Source organism: Spea bombifrons, chromosome 2 (genome assembly GCF_027358695.1).
Source record: "Spea bombifrons isolate aSpeBom1 chromosome 2, aSpeBom1.2.pri, whole genome shotgun sequence".
Taxonomy (NCBI): domain Eukaryota; kingdom Metazoa; phylum Chordata; class Amphibia; order Anura; family Pelobatidae; genus Spea; species Spea bombifrons.
This window is the reverse complement of record NC_071088.1, coordinates 13,727,407-13,753,099: the sequence shown is the minus strand read 5'-3', so window position 1 is coordinate 13,753,099 and position 25,693 is coordinate 13,727,407. Positions and strand designations below refer to the sequence as shown.

Below are 25,693 nucleotides of genomic sequence, written 5' to 3'. Positions count from 1 at the left end.
AACAGTTATATTTTATATTACGTTCCATATATATATATATATATATATATATATATAAATATAGTGCCATCACACACTGTTACAATAGAGAACAGTGAAAATATTTAAAACAAAATACAGAAATAAAATGACAACAACACATGTTAAGACCTAGTGGTACAGAAGGAAAATAGGGATCTGATCTTAGAGAAGTGGGGAAAAAAATCAATTTTCATAAGCTTAATAATGACTTTATAAAATAGTCTTCGCTTCTTATATATAAAAAGGCCTTATGATCAGCTAAATTAGCATTATAGTGAATATAGTTAACACTAACTGTAGTAATTATATTTAAAAAAGGCATAATATATATATATATATATATATATATATATATATATATATATACTTATATAGACACATCTGTTTTTTATAGATGGATGGATAAATAGATAGGTAGATGGATGGATAGATGGATAGATAGATATATAGATATGGACATGCATACTATATATACATATAATATATACATATATGCTGTACTAGACAAGTTTTATTTTTACAACTGTTGCATTTTTCGATTTTTTAAACATTTTTTCATATTCCAAGCTGTCGTCGGATGTGACCGGCTATCTATTATGTTAAAAATGATCCAACAGACACAGAGTGATCTATCTCCCATCAAAGCGTGTTGTCATACTTCCTGTTTTAGTTCTTAATCTAGAGGATTTATCATCCCGACTGCCATGTGCTTACAAAGGAATACATTTGGAGATGCAATTACATGCTGAATACTTTAAGTAAATTGTCATTTTGCGTCTAGTGATTGACCAGAAAGCGTGGATTTAATGGATCAGTAGCCTCTACCATGCGATGCAATATATTTATTATTTTGCTGAAGTTTGTATTCTGACAGCTGGTGTTTTTATATCTTGTTTTAGTTGCGTACCAACGAGGTGGCGATGCTGTGAGCAGCGCTGGCAGGTGAGAAAATAAGATTTTTTTTGTGATATAAAAAAATACAGCCTTTGTCATCCTTTTTTACAGTTAACAATGTGCTGCGGGCTTCTTTTTTAGTGAGCGCCTTAAATCATGTGTGTTATATCTGTAGCCTCATCCAATAACCAGATAGTGAAGACTGGCCGTTTGAATTCTGTAACGTTATAAAATTAGTAATTCACACTTTCAGTACATTTCATATCCTTCTGTGCATATACAGTTTTTTTTTTATATATGTGCAATGCAAAACAATGTTTTTTTAATAGCATGCATTATACAATCCTTCCACTAGAGGGAGCAAGTTAGTTAAAAAGGAATTTATTATTCTTTATTGATTTATATAGCGCCGCCATATTCAGCAGCTCTGTACAATGAGTAAAAAGGTATCCTCCCGGTATTAGTACATTTTAAACAGATGTTTATCTGAATCTATTAACCATGGAAAAGTAATATATATTCCCATTAGTTTTGTCTGACCCCTTGAATGTATGTATTGTACGAAGCGCTGCATAAATTGTTTGCGCTATACAAATAAAAGATGATAATAATAATAATAATCCTTGCTTAATCGTAAAAAAAAGAAAAGGACAGTAAAGTAAGGACTGAACCAAGAAGCAAGTAATGTCGAAGTGTGGAAATGTGTGTCGAGGGGCGGTTGTGTGAGATTAATGGAAAGAGACAAAACAGGAAAAAGGAAAGGAGAGGTCAAAGGAAAACGGAAAGGGAGAGTGCAGAGGAGGAAAAACGTGTGACTATGAATCCTTAAAGCACCCTGGGAACTCTTTTTGTTTTAAAGAACATAGCCATCATTAACAGCATCCACTAAACATAGCCATATTTTTCCAGGACACGTTGCTAAGCAACATATTAATATATATTGATTTATATAGCTTCATCATATTCCACAGCGCCACCCTGCAGTATGTGAAATGTATAACTGGGTAATGGTTCCGCTTTAATATACATTAACATACCGCAGGGCAGCACATTTCACGTGATGATCAATAAATATGTGTCCTGGGGAAAAAAAATGGCCGCTGATATTGCAACCCTAACCCAAAGTCCACCCTCGATTTCTGCTCTATTTGTATTTTTCCTTTAATCCTTCCCACTTGTTTTATAACCGTACAGTATAACGAAGCCCGTATATCCCGGCAGTAAAATAAGTCCTGGAGCAGGCAGATGGAAACATTGTCATTAAAATGACTTGCAAACTGCTGAATCCTAAACAAATGAACCCCCTACCTCTGCAGTTTGCCGTGTTCTGCTGATTGATGGAAAGTTGTTTTTAGGTGACAGGTACATTTTAGAAATTGGGCTAATGGAGTTGAAGCTCCAAGCTCATCTTGCAAACCCTTTGCATATCGGCAGCTCAGCTCGCAACCATCTGTTGTGCTGCTGATTCATTATATTATTAGTGTCAATGTATTTGCATTAACATCTCAGCAGAAAAGTAACAAGGAACACCCCCAAGCCTAATCCAAAAAATACATACTTTGCACTAGATCCGCCGCTGCTATAATATGCTGCGCCTTCCATTTTACTCGCTTTCTTTCGGTACAATACCGTAAAATATCAAAGGTTCTACAGATATTCCGCAAGATCGCTCTACTCAATGAACGTTTCATATCCATGGCTTGGAGGAAAGGAGAGAGAGAGGCGTCGTGGGAGAAATATTTCAATACATAAAGGGATTTAACAAAGTAGAGCAGAGAAGTTTATTTCAGAGACTTAGATATAATGTAAGGATTTTTGTGAAAGAGTGGCGCTTAGGTCGAATAACCTCCCATCAGACGTGGTACAGGCTAATACAGTGAAAACATTCATGGGATAGGCATATGGCTAACCTGAACCTAATATGAGACTAAGGACTGATTAAGGTTGAAGTCTTTACATCAGGAGAAACAGACAGACTAGATGGACCGAATGGTCCTTATCTGTTGGAAAATTCTACATTTATTTTTTAGGTTGATTATGGCACCAATTACATGGCATGATGTTCAAGAGTTATTCCATCAACCCAGTCACCATATTGCAAACGCTTTTAGTGCTTCAAAAAGCCGTTATTTTGGTAAATTGCATTTGTAGTATTAAAAGAGGTCAATTGGCCATGACTATTTAAAGGTACTTGACTTAAGTGTTGGTTCCACTTTAATACACCAAATAAAAAAAAATACCCTATAAAAAAATCAAATTAATGAATGCACGTGGCATTTGCAGTTTGCCGGACCATGCATTGTCCCGAAACCGAAGCAGCAGGAACCGTGTCCTCAGTAGACAGGAGTCATCGAAAATACGTGCAGAAAAACACGAGCTAGCCCCAAAAGCACCTGGGCGCATTTACTAGCAAAAACCGAATCATTAACAATTATTTAAATGTATGAACCAATTGGCAATTTAAATTGCCACAAACGTCTAATATGCGCAATAACATAACTCGCTAGGTACACTCTAGAGCCAAAAGCAGCTGTGTTAACGCGCGTAGAAATGTGACCTTTAATTGGGTCTCAGGTGAGCTTCGTAAGCAAGCTAGGAAAGTCTTGGTTTCTCAAAATCACAGCCACAGTCACTAACAATAATTTGTTTATTTAGAAAAATGGGGTTTTAAAGACTCTGTAAACATTTTGTAAAAAAAATTAAAAAAAATTCCGTAATTAAAACAGTAATTTCTGTTTTGCTGGTTTGTAACATTTAAGAAGAATTCTAACTTTCCATTAATACCCCTAGATTTTTGCTTAATTTGCCATGAGAACTTGATAAGGGAGTTGAGGGGTGATGGTGTGTTTTAGAGCGAAAATGAAGCTCTGGAGGATTCTCTTTTATGTTTTCTGCCTTTTCTATGCGGATGTGGTAGAAAATGTTAACGTATTCTGGGTCCATTTTAAGATTACTTCCCCTTTTCAGACAGAACGGTTATTTCCAAAAGAGCGACCCTGCATTCCAGATTTTATAGTCCAATGATATGTTCGTATTGAGATTAGATTGTTTGCTATGATTATTAGACCTTTCTGAAAAAGCAATTCATATTTACTAACAATAATTTACAACCACAATATGTTGTCTTTACATGTGCATCTCTTGTTTTGTAGGCCAGGGCTTTTAAATATTACAGAACCGGCCACACAGCCTTGGCTGGCAGATACCTGGCCAAACACTGGAAACAATCACCAAGAATGTCCCATCAATTGCTGTACATCTGGGAATGGAAGCAGCGACAACAACCTTGCTACCTACAGCCGTCCAGGTTAGATGTCTTTGATACTGTGTTAACCTGGGGGATTATCAAAAGTTATTCCAGTGCAAAGTTTAGAAGGTGGTCCTATCACCATAGCAACCTGTGTTTGGGCAGAGCAGCACAGCCTGGTGGCAGCGCATGGAACCTGTTTTCCTCCAGTGATTGGGCACAGGACTGAATGTTCCCATTTGGCGGTTCACCTTCCTATTTTGGATCTTCTTTCCCTCCTCTTTGGTGGATGTCTGCTTTACATATGTTATATTGATTGAAAGATGAATCAATAATTTTCTACAGATGTGATTTTTTTTGTCCTTGCCCTTCCTTTGATAAGGCGTTCAACCCACCTCCTATTTATTTTTGCATGCTGAATGTTCCCGTAACCCATCCATTCCATTCCCATCACCCATCCATTGACGTATAAGCCTGCAGAAAAGGCTAATGTGCCTGGTGATGGAAGGGGCCAAGCAGCTCTGGAGGTTGCCTCATATAAATTTGTCCAGTTAGCTCCAGTGCTTCATGTCTCGAGACACGTGAGAGTCAACTTGAGCTGGACACGCCAACTGAATCCAAAAGGACCCAAGCTGACTTGGGTCCAGCTTGCACTTTTTCCTATTTGGCGAGCTGGCCCTTTGGCCCATGCTGGCTCACACAACTACAGTTTAATATAAGACTGAGTTCCCTGCTATGTAGTATGGAGGACCAGCTCAGGAGCTTGGAAGGACCCTTTAGAATGCATTATACAATCAGGAAGTTCAAATGTTCAGCTCCTATTAACTCTCGGCATAGGAACTCCCCACGCTAGAGACTCTGTGAAAGGCAAAAAGTTATTTCAGGCACTTCATATTTTTGGCAAAAGGAGCAGGCACGACTTTTCCTTTAAATGTTATTAAACGATAAAGGATAATTAGATTTGAAAGCCAATACTTGTAAACGTTTATACAATTTTTTTAATTGAGGCATGTATTATTTTAAATGCAAAATTATATGAAAGAATGTAAATCTGTATCAGACGTATTAAACTACATTTTAAATAACACTCTGAAAGATTTAATTACATTTAATCAGTAAAAATATATTGATATCCACAGTACTAAATATATGTCGACAATTCCAGAGTGAAACCTGGGCATGATTACAATTTGGACGCAATGTACCTGCTTTTTCTGGTATGATGTCAGACGGGAAGGAAAGATTGATGAATCTAATTAACTCTTTGGGGGCTGATGAAGTGCGCAGTATATTTTGGAGCAGACTCCTGTGGCATCTATAGGATTAATCATTCCCTGCCTGGTCCTCAAATGGTTAATGCACGGACCTTCAGTTTTTAATTGGTCGCCTATTCTTATTGTAATTAGCAACAATGCACTCATAAATACAATGTTGTCTAATCCATTACCAGCATCAAATTATGCAGTGCGATAAAGGTGTCTCGAAGGATTTATACATTCTGTATGTTTTGTTTTTTTGTGGATCGCCTCTAACTTACAGAGAAAAAGGTATTTGGACAGAAATATCAGCAGCACATCTTTAAGCATAATTAAATTATTATTATTAAAAGACAAATATCTTTTTATTTTCTAATAAGTATTATTAAAATGAATTTCCTGCTCCCTTTCTCGACAACAGCAGTTGCCGCCAGAGATGATTGGTACCTTAAATGGAGTGAGATTGGTTTATATATATATATATATTGTTTATTTTTTTTTATTTTACTTATATTATGTTTGTAAATAGCATTAAATAGGCTATTCACTGCTTTTAAAGACTTATCTCTTTTTGTTATCAGCTGATTGTATCGCTAACTACAACAACCAGCTGGACAACAAACAGACTAATCTAATGGTGCCCGAGTCAGCGATTTATGGTGATGTGGATCTAAGCAACAAAATCAATGAAATGAAAACCTTCAACAGTCCTAATCTGAAAGATGGACGCTTCATCAGTGCAGCTGGACAACCCACCCCGTATGCAACCACTCAGCTCATTCAGTCAAACATAAGTAACAATGTGAACACTGCTGTTGGCGATCTGGATGAAAAGCATTGGAAACCTCCCTCTCAACAGAAACCAGATGTTGCCCCGATGCAGTACAACATCATGGAGCAAAACAAAATCAACAAAGGTGATTAATTGTTACCATGGATACAGTTAATATGATGTATATGGATGTATATATGTAGAAGGGAAAACATGAGAACATAGACACGGCCAAGAGAAAGCTCAGTTATCGTAATGGGAGTGGGCATGGTCCTCATCACAGGTCAAATGGGGACTTGACCTATACTGGAGAAGATAAAAGTCTATTTCTAGAATTCCAAGTGACCTGTCCATTGTAATCTTATGCTACCCGCTGTTAATAGTGAATTTGTTTAGTCCTGCTAGGATGGAGTTGGAATCTGCTTGTTGTAAGTGATGTCTATTTGAAAACTACTACAGTTTACAGTCATACTCTGCAGAAACTCTATAGGACTGGGTTTCCATGGACATTAGTTACATTGAAAAAAGTATTCTCCGTTGTGCAGTGTTCTTAACACTCAGGGCCAAACTAAAATTTCCAAGAGCGTCTAGGCACAGTGGCTGCTGCTCCTCAACCAAGAAAATCTTCGAAACAACATATAATGTTTTGGGTGGGATCTGTGCAATTCATGAAAAATAAGCAGTGTATGGTCAAGATGGGGGTTTAAAACTAGATAAGAGCCAACGATGCTTACTTTAACCCTACTTGTTTTGCTTTCCATAGTGCTCTAGGTAAGTGGAGTCTAGTGACTACTGGCCTTTTGAAGAAGCTGGCTTTAGCCACAATGTTATAAGGGTAAAAATCATAGTCTTCAAAATAATAAGCTATTTGGATAATAGGTCACTATTATATATAAATATATTATAAATATCATATCTGGCAAGCCGTCACTCGTCCCAAATTCAGATTTTAGTTTTAAAAAGAATAGCGTTACTGAATTTATTTTAGTTTTTACATTTTTGACACATTTTGTGCTGCAAAGATTAAACTGCCTTTTTCCGGACTTTGTGCTGTTCATATTAAAACAACGAAATCCTCTCGTGTACTGTTGGAGAAGCCGGAGTTTGCCCCTCCTCGTTATTACTTTTATTGGAAGGTGAAGTCTTCTGGGGATCTTGGCTTAGATCTTTTTAATAACGGGAAGCAGCTATTCCCATTTCCCTACACCGCGGTCGAGAACCAAGGGCCCACTATGCATGTAAATGCGAAGGATCGAGATTAACAGTGTCAAAAAGTTAATTAGCACCCAGCTAACCTACGCAACCGAATTTAGAACAGCAAATAATAAACCTCAGATAAAATGAAACCAAATAAAAGAAAATTAATATAGCGAGATTCGATCTAAATGTTACAGCGGACGAGGGATTGGTTGAGTGAAAGAAAATATTTAATTCATGGGGACGACTCAGTACAATCACGGCATCAGCCAACTTCTGATTAAACACAGATCACAATCGTAATCTTCATGTCTAGCGGAAGCTTAATTATGCCTCCGTCCTCAAGAAAACTAATACTTGGCGCACAATTGGATGCAAGAGTCAGCAGACAGATAGTCATCTTAACCCTTTGATTGACATTAACTCAAAGGTTAACGGCCAGGATTTCCCCATAGTTTTCATAACAGAGAGAGACCTTTAATGGTGTCCCTTTAATGGCCCGTAGACTGCAAAGCACAACCAATACCAAAGGGTAAATGATCCCATTATACTGAGCTACAGAATATTATGGTGCTATTGAAATCAATCAATAGTTTTAATAATAATAACAAGAACATAGCAGGTCAAAATGCACCCGTTAGAACTCCAAGTCATCAAAGATTTTTTCCCCCAAAATCTTAAGGATACAGAACGAAATTCAGTTTACTGTGGACAAAGTACTCGTGCTTTCATTGCCATATTGAGTTGTTATACATTGGCCTCCTGCTGTATGTTGCCTGGAACAATGGTTTCAGCATGTTCCTGACTATAAAAAGCAGAAAGCAGTTCCTAGCAGTAATCAAACTCTTAAAAAGAACTACATAGGTGTCTCGTGACCTCGTTGTGATGTAATTAGACTTCGCCTCAAAGAGCACAGCTGTTCCTAGGCTCCTTAATCATACAATGTAAACACTAACCCCGCATGTCTTTTATAACATTAATAATGGAAGGTTGACGCTTCCAAAGGCATATGCCTCTAATGAATAGCTGCTGACAGTATACTTGTGTCACAATGTGAAATAACCTTGTGACGGTTTCCCTGTATATGTTTATTTAATGCCTAACTAACCCGGGCTACCATGGCACGATGCAGAAATAATGGCAGATAGAGACCGATACTACACCCTATTGTTCGACTCGGGTAGGGGGCATGTTCTTGTCTTTTACTATAGATAAAGAAATAGTACAAAATGTTTTTTCCGTACTCGTACTTCTACCCAAACATTGGGCACTCTCCAAGATCACATACAGTCTGGCAGAGCTATAGACTAAATATATGTCTTGTACATTTATTTATTTTATATATGTACCTTATCTCTGTGTCATATATCATTCCAGACATTGCTAAATGTTAAGCAAATCAGAATGTATTATTATTGTTTTCAAATATCTATGATACGCATCCCAATGGGAACTGATGCATATGATATGATCGTTGTATTTGTAAATGCGTTCATGATTAAGTGCTGCTTTTTTGTTTTCTAGATTATCGGGTTACAGATACGATGCCTGCAACAATTCCTTACAGCCATGACCAGAATACAGGGGGGTCATACAACAGTTCAGATCGAGGAAGCAGCACATCGGGTGAGTGCATTGGATCATGGGTATATTCATAGGGAACCCCTACACTTTAACCTGAAGAAGGAGCGACCCCTATTAGCAGTGGCCGGTATAATCTATTGGTTAAAGGAACCACCCAACGTCCCACAAAGGCCTCCAATGAAAAATCCATAATAAAATGCTTTAGAAGAAGATGCAGCTTCAGAGCTTCAGCGCACTGCCTCTACCATTGTCCATTTTTTGAACAAGCTTTGAATGCAAGAAGTATCCAATCATTGGCAGAAAAGCGCTTGAAATCCCTTGAACTCAACAGGAGTGCTTTCTAAACATGCATATGGGGGTTTTCTTGACACCCTGGAGATCTAATTTGAGTAGGAGCTGTTAAGAGGAGAGTAAACCACAAAGGTGCGCCAGTTAGCAGGCGTTACCCCAAACTCATCGCCTGCATGTCAAAGAGAAGGGGGACGGGAAATAGTAATAATACATAGCAGAGATTCTGATTTAAATGGGACGCTCAACTATTGTATACATTAAAGCTCACAACATGGCTGGAGTGCCCCTTTAAAATGTTGTACTTGCAAAGGTATTAGTTACGTATCTATTACACTGAAAAACAAACTGTTTTAAAAAAAGCAAAACAAATTGCGTTTGGGCTTTTCCCAAAAAAGTGATTTATTAGCGAAAACGTGATGCATTATGAATGTTATCATGTAAGGGTAAAAGAAACTACATCAATCAAAAACATATAATAAAGAAAACACCACCCAGAAATGATTAAATTCAAGGCTTCTCGTTCTAAGTGAAACACATTATTTCATTTTGCCTAAAACAATTTTTGGACAAGTACAAATTATGTATATTCAGTGTCTTAATGCAACAGTGAAACATTAATAGATCATATCGGGATCATATTGTATTTTTGGTTGCAGCAATTAAATAATAAAAAAAGCACTTGAGAAAATATGTCTACAGCTCATTTGTTTTAGACGATAATCTATAATTCAATTAATTGCTAGAGGAAGATCACAGCAAATGGTGTTGCTTGTAAAATTCATTTGTGATTTTTTTATTGCTTTTTAGGTATTTATTAGCTATTAACGTAATGAATATATTTCAGGGTAAATTATGTCTCTCTTAATTTATCCAAAAGATTTATATTAGCTGGATAAGCGTAACAACATGCGTTTCTGCAAAAGCCAGTAATGGATTTTAAATTCTTCTAAAATTATTTTCCGTTGCCCCTTTGTAGGAAGCCAAGGTCACAAGAAAGGGACGCGTACGCCTAAGGTTTCTAAGCAGGCTGGCATGAACTGGGCAGATCTATTGCCCCCTCCTCCAGCACATCCTCCACCACACGGTGCCAGTGAGGAATATACATTATCGGCTGATGAAAGGTAAAAAAAATACGCGCTCCATATTATAGTATGGAAAATGCTCTTCACATGTGCAACTTGGAAAAAATGTGTAGGTTTTATGAGCGCCCACCATGCATTAAACACGTCATTAAATAAATCCCACCTTCTGCTTTAGTTATGACCGAGAACTGCCTTGCCCAATGCCGCCATCAAGAATGTATCTCCAACAAGATGAGCTGGAAGAAGAAGATGAAAGGGGACCAACTCCACCTATAAGAGGGGCTGCCTCTTCTCCAGCTGCTGTATCGTATAGTCATCAGTCCACCGCCACTCTCACACCTTCACCCCAAGAAGAGCTTCAGCCGATGCTTCAGGACTGTCAGGAGGATATTGGTCATACTCAACATCAACTGGAAAGAAGGTAAAACAGCCATAAATTGACTGTACAAACCTAGAAGCTGCCATTGACTCATGGGTAATCACACAGAAGACTTCACCCATCTTGCTGAATGTACTTTGAAGTGTAAAGAAAATCTGTTTTTGGAATCTGGAAAATTCTGGGTCGAGTGGGTTGAGAACTTCTTCCTGGTGTTTTTATAATAATATTTTTAATTATATTTGATTTGAACCAGGCCGGATTAGAGACATACGAAGCTGCAACCTTCTCGTTTTTTTCGTTAACCTATGGGAAAACATATTCTATGCATAGGTTATATTTAAAGGGCAGTGCTTAATAATTCATAAACTATGTTTTAAAAAATGCATGTTTTTTGCCAAAAAAAGCATTCACCTTCTAAGAGGTTTATTAGAATAGCTGATCATTTATTTTGACTGCAGATTTAACACTGGCACGGAAATAAAATATTGTAAGATTAATATTCCATGCATGCTGTCTTTCCGGTATAAAGTATCTAGGCCATATTTTTTGGAGAAATTAGCTAATTGGCAATTTTTCACTAAATCAATAGTGCATTGTTTGTGCTTTCTTGAGGATGTTGATTAATTTTAGTCTGGACTACTGTAAGTAATGGATTTTTGTATAGTTTGTTCCAAGTTTTCCTTGTTATATATATTGCGTTAAACTTGGAAATGTGTGAGTATAAATTAGAAAAAAGGATTTTGCGGCTGGTTGATGCATCAAAGACATATCTATAATTAGGTGTTTTATTTAGTATAGTTATGCCTTTATTGCTCCGCTATTGTATTTTTTTTTTGTTGGAAGTGTTTTCTTAAAATATATCTATCCAGATGTACCTGGTGTAGTTAGTAAGGTAAGGTGTTTTTTATATGTTGACATAACAGTATATGTTTTTTCCCCTTCAGGCGTCATCAGATAAGTCCTCCACCTCCTCCAAGGCCCATATCTCCACCCCATACTTATGGTTATATTTCTGGACCAATAGTCTCGGACATGGATACAGATGTTCCTGAAGATGAAGGAGATGAAATGGAAGTTGCAAAGATGCAGAACCGCAGACTTCTGTTGCGTGGCTTGGAGCAGACCCCTGCCTCCAGTGTCGGGGATCTAGAAAGCTCAGTTACTGGTTCTATGATCAACGGTTGGGGCTCTGCTTCAGAAGAAGACAATGTCTCCAGTGGGCGATCTAGCGTCAGCTCATCTGATGGCTCATTTTTCACGGATGCTGATTTTGCACAAGCTGTCGCAGCAGCTGCAGAATATGCTGGACTTAAAGTAGCAAGACACCAAATGCAAGAAGCAGCGGGAGGTAAAACTTTTTCCTGTCTGCTGAAGCCTTGGCATTTTTTGTTATCTATCTTTTGGGAAATGTATCTGCTGTAAAAATATATTTATGAGGTCTAATCAAATACTTTGCTAAACGTAATTCCATAAACACCAACCAACTTTTATTTTTGTTATTTTTTTGTATTTCTTTTTGGTTGGCTATATAAGGTCAACTAAATACGTTCCAGGAGCACCTCCTTTAAGGGATGAAAAATTAATTTTGGTTCTTTACTTCCTAGGCCGCAGACATTTTCATGCATCTCACTGCCGGAGACCTACAAGTCCTGTGTCGACGGACAGCAATATGAGTACTGCCGTCATGCAGAAAACTCGTCCTAGCAAGAAACCAAAACACCAACAAGGACATCTCCGAAAAGAGGTCTACACAGATGGTAAGCTCAACTGAAATAATGGCTGCCTCTAGTAATGTATTTATTATGAGGGGTTCCCCTGGTCTGAACCAAACCTCCAAGAGCTCCCTTGGATTTACCAATCTTCTCTAAAACCAGCTATAAGGTTTCAGATCTCTCCAGACGGTAGAGAGAATTTATTTTCAGTTTCTGTGGAAACAACTTGCCCACCTTTGTGTCATATGACAATATGCTCCGGAAAAAAATTAAAATATATAGATATAATATTATAATATATAATGTAATACAGTTTAAGCGGTCAACAGTCTTAGGGATGGCTTTTTTTCCTGCATTTAGCATACCCTTAAACAAAACAAGTAATTGAAGAATGGATTTAATCCCTAATTTAAAGCATAAATACGATCTCTCCGATTTGTAGTGATTTTTAGTCCTGTAGAGAATGTGCAGCAAATATTCTAAACTGTGATATAAAAAAGGGACATAATGGAAGGGAAGATGGACATGGTTTGGGTTCTAAATAGGGACTGTCCCTCCTAAACAAGGATATTTGGGCGGTATGTGTATACCTTGCCCAGAATGTGTTATTTGGTGCTGTGTTGCCCTGTAATTACATTTATCTCTCAATCCCTTGTGTCTGTACACTAAACCTAGTAAAGACACTACTGCAGCAGGAATTACCATTAAACCATATACTATTTAAAGCCGTTTTTAGGAGTCTCTTCTTGTATATTCTATGTGTTCATATATATATATATATATATATATATATATATATATATATATATATATATATAATAGATGAAGTAAAGTTCAATATATCAATACTGCAAATAATAGAATGCCTTTATGATTTATATTATTATCAAAATGCCCTCATTGAGAATCAATACCCTCATACTGTCTGACACTAAATGCCACTTTTATTGATCTAGATTTAAAGCATTTTATTCAAATATATTCCCTTAGCATTGCTAAAAATCCCATGAGCCACGGCTAAAATAACTCACGTGCACCCTGTTAGATAGTAAAACCCATATCATGTTTTAAGCAGATTTATTTTTTTACTAATGTTTATTTATCAAGCATTATAAAGATAATAAAAATACATATTATATGAGCAAAATAGCTAAATACAAGTTAATTAAAGATAACATCTCCCTGGCTCTTATGCTATGGTTTCAACACCCCTGATTTATCATGAATTATTCTACATATATTTTGTAATAGGGGCTGTTAAATTAAATAATGTTCCAATAGTATGGTTGTTGGATGTCTTAAATGAATGTTTTTTTCTCACATTTAAATAAGGGTGGTGTGTTTCCAGTAGTACTGATAAATGCTGAAACCTTTGCCAGAAAAAAAATTCTTCAATCGAGGAAAATTTTGCCGTGTTCTTATTTTTTTGCCATATGACACAGTAGCAGGCGATGATGTTGTTGCCATGGAAACCGAAAGAGCCTCCTCAAAGTTTTGTGATTAAACCTGCGGTCGGGGAACACAATCTGCTAAGGTTTATCTCCACCGCATGCTGTGCGGTGCAATTAATGTTTTCTCTAATTAGGACAGGGCCTTTTAGGGTTTAAATGGGATTTAGGGGACAATCCTAGAGACAAATTGCAACAGAAGTCAGAACTCGCAATAAGGAAAAGGGAGACCTCAGATAACTCTAGACGGCACAGCTTGGGGCGAAAGCCTGATGAAAGAGTTTCAACCACAAACAGTAGAATAGTCTTCAACTCTATAAGTGCATAGCTTCCAATATCTCTACTTCTGATGACATCATGCGTAGGTCTCCCACAATGTAGTGTTGTAATATGATATCATGCCCTGATATGATATGTAGGCAGTGACATCATTGGACATTACACCCCATTGTGGGTGCATCGTGTCTGATTAGGCCGATGCTGTTCTGTAGATGGCAGTAGGTCTGATAACTGAGGCATTTGGGAGAAAGCGAGTAGGAGCAGACATATGAGAGACTGTTTCACCAAATTCAGGTGGCAGCTCCAAAAATATATATATAATTTGTCACCTTAACAACAGTATTTTGTATGTTAAGCTCTAAAATGGATTATCTTGTGTAATAACATGTTCATAATTGAGTTTTATGTACAAATTGATGGTCAGAGTTGATAGGAGAGCGGTGCACAGCTAAGCAATGTGAGTCGTGTGATGAACGTTTTCATTAAAAAAGCGACCTTCTGATTATTTATTCTCTTTATTTTTTTGCAATTTTATAAACTTGTAAATTACAAGTGGATGGCTGACACAGGAGCAAATAGCTAACGAACTTCTGCTTCTGCAAAAAAGAAAAAACTGATGATAAAGATTGGTGTGTTAAACTCTAAGCTTCGATGGCCTTAACTGGGCCAGATGTTCTGGAGACTCCAGGCTTCGAGGGCCTTAACTGGGCCAGATGTTCTGGAGGCTCCAGGCTTTGAGGGCCATAACTGGGCCAGATGTTCTTGAGACTCCAGGCTTTGAGGGCCTTAACTGGGCCAGATGTTCTGGAGACTCCAGGCTTTGAGGGCCTTAACTGGGCCAGATGTTCTGGAGACTCCAGGCTTCGAGGACCATAACTAGGCCAGGTGTTCTGGAGACTAAAGGCTTTGAGGGCCATAACCAGGCCAGATGTTCTTTATATTCCAGTATGAGGAATGGCGACTCGATCAAAATCACTGTGTTCAGTGTGTTCAAAGGGAGGATTTACCTAAATCCTGATTAGTTTTTTTAACACACCCCACCAAGCCTGGAGTTCCACGCGCTTGGGCTGATTCAGATTTAACTCCCTGAGAGCTAGAGTGATCTACTACAAATTACCAAGCAAATAGGGCCTTCTCACAGCTCTAGCAATCATTCTGCTGATTTAAGGTTGATTGCTACACCGAAACTCCTGGATTTAACTATTTCCTAATCCAATTACCTATCCTCGAATGAGGACACTTAATTACAACCAAGGTTCACAAATCACATGTAAAGAAATTAGCTGCTCACTGCAACACTGCATTCAGCAGAAGATTTAAACCATTTTTATTCCGAAGGAATTTTCCATACGCTAGCTATTAAACTCCTTGTGACCTTTTTTTCTGTGATAGATTCCCCTTTAAGTTCTAATAATAATTAATAATTCAAAAGGGTAAGGAGTGAAGTGGTTTACGACGGAAAGTTAATTGTTTTGTATGTTGTCTGGAATCAGGTGAAGCAGGCGGGGAATGCACAAACACTTGTCATGTTGTGTATAAGAACAAGGATACCTTTGTCACTTCTCCTCCTGTCCGTGTATTATCCTCCGACATTCTGTAGAACGCTGCTTATCATCGTACCAGGCAGGTGAAATGAAGTCTCCTGCTGCACATGTAGAAAAAGCAATACATGTCAATGAAATATTTATGACAGAACAATAGCAGGGCCTCGTTTAAATGTGCATACTGATGGAAGTGACATTTAAAATAGGGACGACGCGGATTGTGACTTTTTAACTACTTCAATACCTGACATAACCAAGCATTGCGGTTTGCAATTCTGCTTTAATATTCATGAATTAAATATAGCTTAATAAAGCCATGTCTTATCCGTGACACCACGCACGGGAATTTGAATTAAATACCAAATCCGAAATGTGATTGTAAAATATATATATATATATATGTGTATGTCTATATAGCATCGTATGCGATAACCTTTCAGTTTCGGTGAATGTTGGCGATGAAGAGCAGACGCAATCCCAACTCCTGTATAAAGTGTTATTTCAACCAAATTTTGTGCAAATAAAAAAAACAGGTCCTCTAATCATCCCTCCTCATGCCTTCACACACAATATCGACCCTTGCTCAGAAGGTAATGCTTGTATTCCCAGGAGAAGGCGGAAGGCAAATGCAAACATCTTGATGATGTTGGAAGAAGGAAGCCCATAATGAAAATGCCTCAGGTGGCCCGGCGTTTATTAAAGATCCTACATTTCTTCGACTTCTTAAAGAAGAGCGTCTTGCTAGCTCTGCTGAAAAGCTTATATGAGATCCCCCCCCCCCCGCTTGTCAGGCTTACTGAATCTGCTCAAAGGGATATCATGTCACATTGTAACTTTCATTGGCCTCAACAACAACAATCTGATTAGGAATTTCATTACCAGTCAGCAATTTTTCAAAGAGGGGCATCACTGCCATTATCATATGAAAGCGTAATAATATAGCTCCTTATCAATGGCTACAAGAGGGATTTTTTAAGCCTAGGTACTAGTGGAAAGACCAATACAAAGTACACAACGTGATGAGCACAAGTCATTTTAGAATGAGTGGCTGCCTGTATTATTAATATTATTATCTCTGAATATATGCCCAGACTCCATTACTCAAAGCCTCAAGAGTGCACCTGGACATACTGGCTCCTTCCCAGAAACCAATTGTCGGTTAAACGCTTTTTTTTTATTTATTTTTTTGGATAGTGGGGTAGTATCTGATTTTCAAAGGTTATTGCTCAGGATCGTAGCTTTGTCGGTCAATTTTCAAATTAGGCTTAACATTTTTTTAAACACTTTCTGTTGGTAGTGAGTATACTTATTTTATTATATATTTTATTACATATTTAAGTAAAATGTAACAATTCATAATCATAATAATAAGCCAAAACACTATTATAATGATATTAATTAATACATTTTTGTAATAATTATAAATATATTAGATTTTCTTTATAATTTTATAAATCACCTTTAGCAAGTTATACAACACAATTAGTAAACACTAATTAAACCCATGCAATGTTTTATACAGATTACACCAAGCAATATTGGTGCATAAGACCCATGTTTACTTCTGGTTTCCAGGAGCTACAGGATTATTTCCCCCCATTAAAGAGTAACCATTCCCCCCCATTAAAGAGTAACTGGGTAACGGTACATGAGGCACCTGTTTATGGTCTTATAATGCATTTCTGTCCCCGTAGCTAGATAATCTAGAATGCCAGTAAATGAAAGAGGGCTTTGTCACAAAAAAGTGTAAGGCGTTGTACCGCGCTGCAGAAAATGATGGCGCTATATAAAGCAATTAATATATAATATAATGATTTGTGTTTCAATAAAAATAAGAACAAAGGGGAATACATGCTGTATATACAGTGCATAGTGGTGCAGACGGCCTCAAGGTCCCTATTCTTGAGAGTTTTCACAAAAGAGGGGGAAAAATGAAATTGGTTGCTTGTTAATTAGTACCACGTGAGACAAAGTAATGAAAATGCCATTGTTACCTTTGTGCAGCGGAAGGTCTGCAGGCCATTATAATGCACTCTGTATAAACGCAGTAAATGTGATAAATTGGATCAATGTGAACTGCGTATGATTCAGCGTATTATCTAAAATAGGCTTTCTGTTCCTTCCACACTTCTATCGTTCAATTAGTAGCCCTGTAATATCGGCATAAATTGCACATTTGTGTCAAATTAGAAACCAGTGTTGTGAGTTTATTTAGCTTTTGTTCATTGTAATGGCCATTTAGAAATTAGAGATTATTTTATTGGTAAGGAAAGCCAGATAACTGTGTTTGAACACTTTTTAAAATGGTATTTAATGGTGGAAGGTGTGGCCGGAGGACGTTAACCCTTTTATATGAATAGGCTTTGACCGCGACAAAAAGGCCCACAATTATACAGCTTGAAATATTTACCAAAATACCCAAATTGTCCAAATATCTATAAATATATAAATTAAATATACTTTTGTGTTGGCCCCATGCTTTTTGACATAGAAAGATGAAATGTTAATATCACCCTGTCAAGGGCTGATAGTCTGTAGTATATTTACTTGTGTATGTAGTGTAGTTGTATTGGTGTGGTATTTAACTATTAATTAATTTAATTAATTAATTCAATTCTTTACAGCAAGGGCTGTAAAGATGTGGAATTTGCTACACAGTAGTACAGATAGGTAGTGATATATATATATATATATATATATATATATATTAATATATTATTTATATATATTATTTTTTTTCACAGATCTACCACCACCACCCTTGCCCCCTCCTGCTTTAAAGTCTCCGACTGGTCCATCCAAAGCACAGCTAGATGTGCGCCCCGGCTTCTCGCAAAAGTACGCTGCACCGGATCAAAGACTAGAAAGACCAGGGGAGAGAAAAGGAACAAACTATAGAGGGAGAGAAGGAGGAGAGAGCAGACAACAGGCGGATATACGGACTAATTCAGGAGAGAGGAGAGAACCTCTAGAACATCAGATTGATGAGAAAATGAAAAGAGGAAAAACGGGAAAACGAGAAACTACACCTCTTCAAGGTATTTCTTTGGGAATTAAAGGAAAATCTATTATGATATAAAAATAATCAAAATTATTTCCCCGCCTCTGCCTCATCTGCTAATAAAAGGAATACTTAAAAAAATCTGCAGCATCTGGGAATTTCAAAATTGTGAATTCCATTATGCATTTGGCTAGCTTTGCAGTAACTCAATCTATGGTCTAAAGAACTAAAATGCTAATTCACTAAATAATCAGGGCCGGACTGGCCCACCGGGATACCGGGAAATTTCCCGGTGGGCCGGAAGGTCCGTGGGCTGGGCGGCCATGAAGACAGCCGCTGAGCTGCCCCCCAGGCTGCCCGAAATCTAATCAAAGCGGCCGCTGGGTGCTGATGCGGCCAGCCGGCATCAGCACCCAGCAGCCGTGTGCGATGGCCGTCTAGTGATGGGAGCAGTGTGAGGGGTGAAAGCTCCGCCCCCTCGCACTGACCTTTCACCCCTCCCGCTGCTCCCATCACTATGCGGCCATCAGATTGCTGGGAATGTAATCTAAACGGCCGGTGCGTGCTGATGCCGCCGGCCGCCTCTGCTTTAATACTTTTTTTTTTACTTTATATGGCAAGCCGATCCAGCTTACCATATAAATAAAAAAAAAGTGTTAAAGTAGCTCCGGCCGGCGGCATCAGCACGCACCGGCCGTTTAGATTACATTCCCAGCAGTCTGATGGCTGCATAGTGATGGGAGCCGCGTGAGGTGGAAGCTCCGCCCCCTCGCACTGCTGCAGCACCGGATGTCAGGTCAGTGGCATCCTGCCAGCATAGAGGAGAACAGTGTGCAGCTACCAGGAAGTCAAGAGAAGTAGAAGGTGAGTAAAATAATGTATTTTTTGTACTGTATGTTTTTTGTATTTGTTAAAAACAAAAAAATCGGCATGTGTGTGTATGTAAGTGTGTCCCCCTATATGCCACTCTGCCTCCAGAAATGCCTTATACCCCCCTATATGCCACTCTGTCCCATGATATGCCTTTTAACCCCCTATATGTCAGAGTGACATATAGGGGGTCAAAAGGCATATCTGGAGGCAGAGTGGCATAAAGGGGGTTAAAAGGTATATCATGGGGCAGAGGAGCATATAGGAGGGTATAAAGCATATCGGGCAGGCAGAGTGGCATATAGGGGGCATAAGGCTTTTCTGGAGGCAGAGTGCCCCATGATATGCCTTTTAACCCCCTTCATGCCACTCTGCCTCCAGAAATGCCTTATACCCCCCATATGCCACTCTGTCCCATGATATGCGTTTTAACCCCCTATATGGCAGAGTGGCATATAGGGGGTTAGAAGGCATATCATGGGACAGAGTGGCATATATTATTTTTTATTTAATATGGCAAGCTGGATCGGCTTGCCATATAAAGTAAACAAAAATGTCCCATGATATGCCTTTTAACCTCCTATATGGCAGAGTGGCATATAGGGGGTTAGAAGGCATATCATGGGACAGAGTGGCATATAGGAGGGTTGAGGCATATCAGGGAGGCAGAGTGGCATATAGGGGGGTATAAGGCTTTTCTGGAGGCAGAGTGCCCCATGATATGCCTTTTCACCCCCTTTATGCCACTCTGCCTCCAGAAATGCCTTATACCCCCCTATATGCCACTCTGTCCCATGATATGCCTTTTAACCCCCTATATGCCTGAGTGGCATATAGGGGTATAAGGCATTTCTGGATGCAGAGTGACATATAGGGGGTCAACGGCATATCTGGAGGCAGAGTGGCATAAAGGGAGTTAAAAGGGATGTCATGGGGCAGAGGGGCATATAGGAGGGTATAAAGCATATTGGGGAGGCAGAGTGGCATATAGGGGGCATAAGGCTTTTCTGTAGGCAGAGTGCCCCATGATATGCCTTTTAACCCCCTTTATGCCACTCTGCCTCCAGAAATGCCTTATACCCCCCTATATGCCACTCTGTCCCATGATATGCCTTTTAACCCCCTATATGGCAGAGTGGCATATAGGAGGTTAGAAGGCATATCATGGGACAGAGTGGCATATAGGGTATAAGGCATTTCTGGATGCAGAGTGACATATAGGGGGTCAAAAGGCATATCTGGAGGTGGAGTGGCAAAAAGGGGGTTAAAAGGCATATCACGGGGCAGAGGGGCATATAGGAGGGTTGAGGCATATCAGGGAGGCAGAGTGGCATATGGGGGGTATAAGGCATTTCTGGAGGCAGAGTGACATAGGGAGTAAAAGGCATTTCTGGAGGCAGAGTGGCATATAGGGGATTAAAAGGCATATTATAGGGCAGAGTGGCATATAGGAGGGTATAAAGCATATCAGGGAGGCAGAGTGGCATATAGGGGGCATAAGGCTTTTCTGGAGGCAGAGTGCCCCATGATATGCCTTTTAACCCCCTTCATGCCACTCTGCCTCCATGAATGCCTTATACCCACTATATGCCACTCTGTCCCATGATATGCCTTTTAACCCCCTATATGGCAGAGTGGCATATAGGGGGTTAGAAGGCATATAATGGGACAGAGTGGCATATAGGGGGTATAAGGCATTTCTGGAGGCAGAGTGGCATGAAGGGGGTTAAAAGGCATATCATGGGGCACTCTGCCTCCAGAAAAGCCTTATGCCCCCTATATGCCACTCTGCCTCCCTGATATGCTTTATACCCTCCTATATGCCACTCTGCCCTATAATATGCCTTTTAAGTGGCAAGCCAGAGTGGCAAGCCTGGGGGCAGAGATGCATAACTCGGGGGTAGGTTGTCAAATGAAAGGAAATAAAAACCAAACATGTCTCAATCATAGCTTTTATTAAATATGGAAAAAAATAGTCTACATGAATTAATAAAGAAATAAAAGTTTCTTACCAGAATATCGTGAAGAATAATGTGATCAGTGTTTTGTTCCACTGAATAAAATGGAACTCTTTCATCTAAAAATGTTCGCAGTAGTAAATGTTTTGATCCCATTATGTGTAATGTATTTCATTTATTAGGGCCTTTTAACACTTATGCTTTCTGGCATTTTAATACAAATAATGAGATAAAAAGAATGGCACATAGTGTGACTCGGGTGTGTATAAGGGGTGCGTGTGGGTATAAGAGCTTCACCGTGAGATAAACTATATGGGGCTGGTCTCCAAATTTTTCCAGGGCTGCTTTTCAGTCCCAGTCCGGCCCTGTAAATAATTGGTGAAAACCAGACCTCAGCACCAACAATAAATAGTAAATATTACAATCATTCTAAAACTCTCTTTGTGTAACAAATTACTAATAAATAAATATATAACATATAATATTAAATAATAAATATTAGTAAATTATTATTTTAGGATATATATATAAATATATAATATATATATATATATATATATAGTATATATTCTTATACATATGTATGTATCTATGAATATATATATATAAATATATGTAAATATATATATATATATAAAGTTCTACAGCCATCAAAAACATGATGCATACGTTTGTTTCGAAATGAAAAGTATAATTTACTAGCATAGAAATTCCCACTAGTATAAAATGTTATTTAAATGATCAGCTACACAGGAGTGTAAACCGTTTATTTTTCATACAGTAACGCAATTTAAATTTTATTTTTTTCCATTATAACGTAAGTGCATTGTTTAACTCCCATTATATTAAATGTTGCACTGTTATCTGTGTATTACCTTATTATCTCCACCTATTTCACAATGGGGATATGGTTATATCCGTAAGCACATCGGATTTCATTTGTATAACGCTGAATACGATAGCATGACATTTTAAAACGATAGCTAAAACACGTTTACTCCTTATCATTTCGTAAAGCAGAGGTTTTTATTTATTTTTTTGTAGCAGAGGACATTTTACCTTATTGCAAACCCACATTCCCCACATCGAATAACCCTCGAGATCCTAGCTCCTCCAGCTCAATGTCCTCAAGAGGTTCTGGTGGCAGGAGAAGGACAGATCAAACAACCGGACGCAGGAACGCTGCCGAGATGCAACTCTTAGGAACATATGAGCGAGGCGTAGATGAAGATGAAATAGAGGTAATGCATGGTGTTAAGTGAACGTTGCTCATACGAGTTATCAGTAGAAAGTGCTAACAAACCTCTAGGGACAACATTCCTGCACAAATACTTTTTGAGGGTATGCTGAATGGTCCTAATAGTCATAGGGGTCTGCTTTACTCCAATTAGACCCAAATCGTTAAGCGGAGTAACTTGTAGACAAAGCAGATAAAATCCAGTCTTTCTTTAGCTTATTTCAAGACGCAGTGAATGACACAGCAGCAGCGCACCAAGTTTCTCAAATATTTTGTGTCTTGGTCATAGTTACGTTACATCAGATTACATTATATGCAATGCCAGTAGACTATTACAACAAGGCACACGTGAAAATGAATAATAACGTTAAAAAAGACTCAATTTGACAAGAAGATTGACGTACATTAAGACAGGAGGAGAACGGGGTCTGCTACTTGTGAACGTAGGAAGCGGACTACGTAAGAGTGTGGAGAAGAATATAAGTGGGTGGTGGGGTGTTTGATTTCACTGCAAAAGAGAAGAATATGTTTACTTGGACACAAATCAAGTAGATAATAAGCGTCCCTTCGTTTATTAACTAGGTTTCATCTTTCTCTATATTTCAAATATCCTTTCTTCATTACTGCCACAGAAGGCAATCAAGTTTTAATTTTGTTCCAAGAAAATTTCCCGATCCATCACAACGATCCCTATCAAATGACGCAGAGAGATACATATATAATGCATGGCATAACGCATATCAACATTTTGGGTTGCCACGTTGCACTTAATGCCAAGGTCACACAGGGCACTGACATAATAGAGAATGCACAAAGCTCATTTAACGCATAATTAGATGCGCCTGGCAGGACCACCTTTAATGCAGAGCAAAGGGCTTATTGTCTTGCTATAAGCATACCTTTGGGCCTTTGGCCGCTGTCCGTTGGGTCCCATTGAAAGCAATCAGGTGGTCCTAATCCCTGTTAGATGTCCCCAAATGTGGTATAAACTTCAAAGGAAAGTGTAAGCAGAGATGTCTACACTCTTTATTTTGAATAACTTCTGTAAATTATACAAAATAAGGCTAAAGAGCATAGATATTTTTATTCTCTGATTTTCAATTGCTTTAGCATTTTTTAGGACAGGTTTTTTTTTTCTGTCCCATAAAAGCATGAAGGTGCTCTTTAAACACAAACAAAGACCGGTTTCCCATTCATTCCCACCCCACATATAGGATGATTTATAAATATATTTGTTTCCCTTCTTTACAGGAAACAGAGAGTTGAAGGCAAAGAAAAAGGAGTGAGATCTTTTCAGATTTAAATCCCTCAAGATGCCTCAAGATGAATGACGTTATGCCAGAGATGCTGTTCAGTGCAATCAATTGTATACTCTTTCATTTTCATTTTATACTCATGAAATCAGCTGGACACACTTTTGCTTCATTCGTTTACGCCTCGTCCCCTTTGTGTAAGTCCGACCTCGACAATTACCCAAAGCAGCACTTAAAACGGCACCTTCTACGCTCTCCAACCGCAAAGACAGCTCATCAGCTCGCTGAAGAGCCGGTGCTGACGCTGCTTCCGCAATTAGACGGCAGAAGGTGCCAAGACTGGAACCCTAAGCTTGCTGCCTACGAAGCCAATCTTGTCTTTTTCCCTATCGAGTCCTAGCAGGAGCTGGTGCAGTGCACTGCCTCCCGACCACCAAAGCACCGATGGCCATCTTTCTGTAACTTTTAACGCCGCCATCTACGAGAATTCATGCACAAACTTATGACATTTTCATGACTTTGCGTTAGGTTGCATTTAGCAGAATTTTCTTTTTTTCCCCCATTGTAAACCTAACGATAACTGTTACGTCAGTATTGCCCTTCAACCCATAATCAAAAAGCAGTAAGGAGGTCATTGTAAATATGTACTTTTTTTCATACGTTCCTGTGGTACTCGTCTCTCCCATATCCATTACATCGTGATTTTATGGAAGTCAAGCCAGTAAAAAATACCTGGTGGTTTTGGGGGAAATCTTTCAGAAATCATTTATTTTTCCATTCAGCAACATTTGTAGGAAAAAAAAAGAAACAAAAAAGAGAATTCTAACATTTGTAATACACATCAAACGAGGGTAACTTTTTGGGGGGGTTGAAATTTGGATGGCTCCCCGTTTGCTGAGTTAATCCAGACTGAACAGACATACCACTTCAGGAAATTTTGGTTTATTCTTGTTATTTGTAATGCACTGTTTTGTTGGTTTTAAAAGCACAATCACTAAACTTTATTTTTAAACATTGTAACTATTAACCATTTTCTGTCTTATTGATAAATGTTAAAATACATTATTTTTTTTGTGTATGCCTTTTGTTAATGCTGTTTTTTTTTTGTTGTTGCTGTTGTTGTTGCAAAAGATAACAGATGGCTAAGCGTGTTTGTTCGATGTTTGAAAGGATAAGTTGTGTCAAATGTTTTATATCAGAACTGGCCCAAAGGAGGACAAAAGCTAAAATAGAAATTCATCTATATGAATGAATATTTGCCTATTTATAACACATATGTACGTTACGGAAAAAAATGAAAACATGTCTGGATAGTTTTTTAGATTTTAATTTTACTCTTAAGTGTTAAATGTTTATCAAGAACAAGTAGAAGGCGAAATGTCTTCCCTAACCTATGAACTTAACGCTATTACAAATATTAAGCTCTATTATAGGAGAAGATTTCCAAAAATCTAAAAGAAAGTACTGATTTTATTGTTCAAGGTATTACATTGTCATATTTGCATTAAAAAAGTCTGGTTTTCTTTCTTTTTTTTAGTTTTTAATGAAATTTCAGAATATTCCTTCATATAGGAGAAATCTCCATATATATGTTAGCTGTGATCCCTTTTAAAAGACACGGTTTGCCACCTTGGCCCGCCAGTGATGATATAAATGCTTATTGCACAC

The 25,693-nt window shown here is 38.2% G+C and overlaps 1 protein-coding gene across 1 annotated transcript in view; it reads left to right on the top strand.

Moving 5' to 3' along the window:
- The window catches only part of ROBO1 (roundabout guidance receptor 1), a 383,921-nt gene extending 358,595 nt beyond the window's left edge, over window positions 1–25,326 (top strand). Inside the window, exons 21-31 of the mRNA XM_053456884.1 lie at window positions 921–963; window positions 4,068–4,222; window positions 6,000–6,335; window positions 8,912–9,013; window positions 10,239–10,383; window positions 10,520–10,765; window positions 11,668–12,071; window positions 12,328–12,480; window positions 18,451–18,744; window positions 22,583–22,776; window positions 24,024–25,326. Of these exons, the coding sequence (XP_053312859.1) occupies window positions 921–963; window positions 4,068–4,222; window positions 6,000–6,335; window positions 8,912–9,013; window positions 10,239–10,383; window positions 10,520–10,765; window positions 11,668–12,071; window positions 12,328–12,480; window positions 18,451–18,744; window positions 22,583–22,776; window positions 24,024–24,038 (2,087 nt within the window). The 3' untranslated portion in view covers window positions 24,039–25,326. The remainder of the gene's footprint in view (window positions 1–920; window positions 964–4,067; window positions 4,223–5,999; window positions 6,336–8,911; window positions 9,014–10,238; window positions 10,384–10,519; window positions 10,766–11,667; window positions 12,072–12,327; window positions 12,481–18,450; window positions 18,745–22,582; window positions 22,777–24,023) is intronic.
- Window positions 25,327–25,693: the final 367 nt, after the last annotated feature.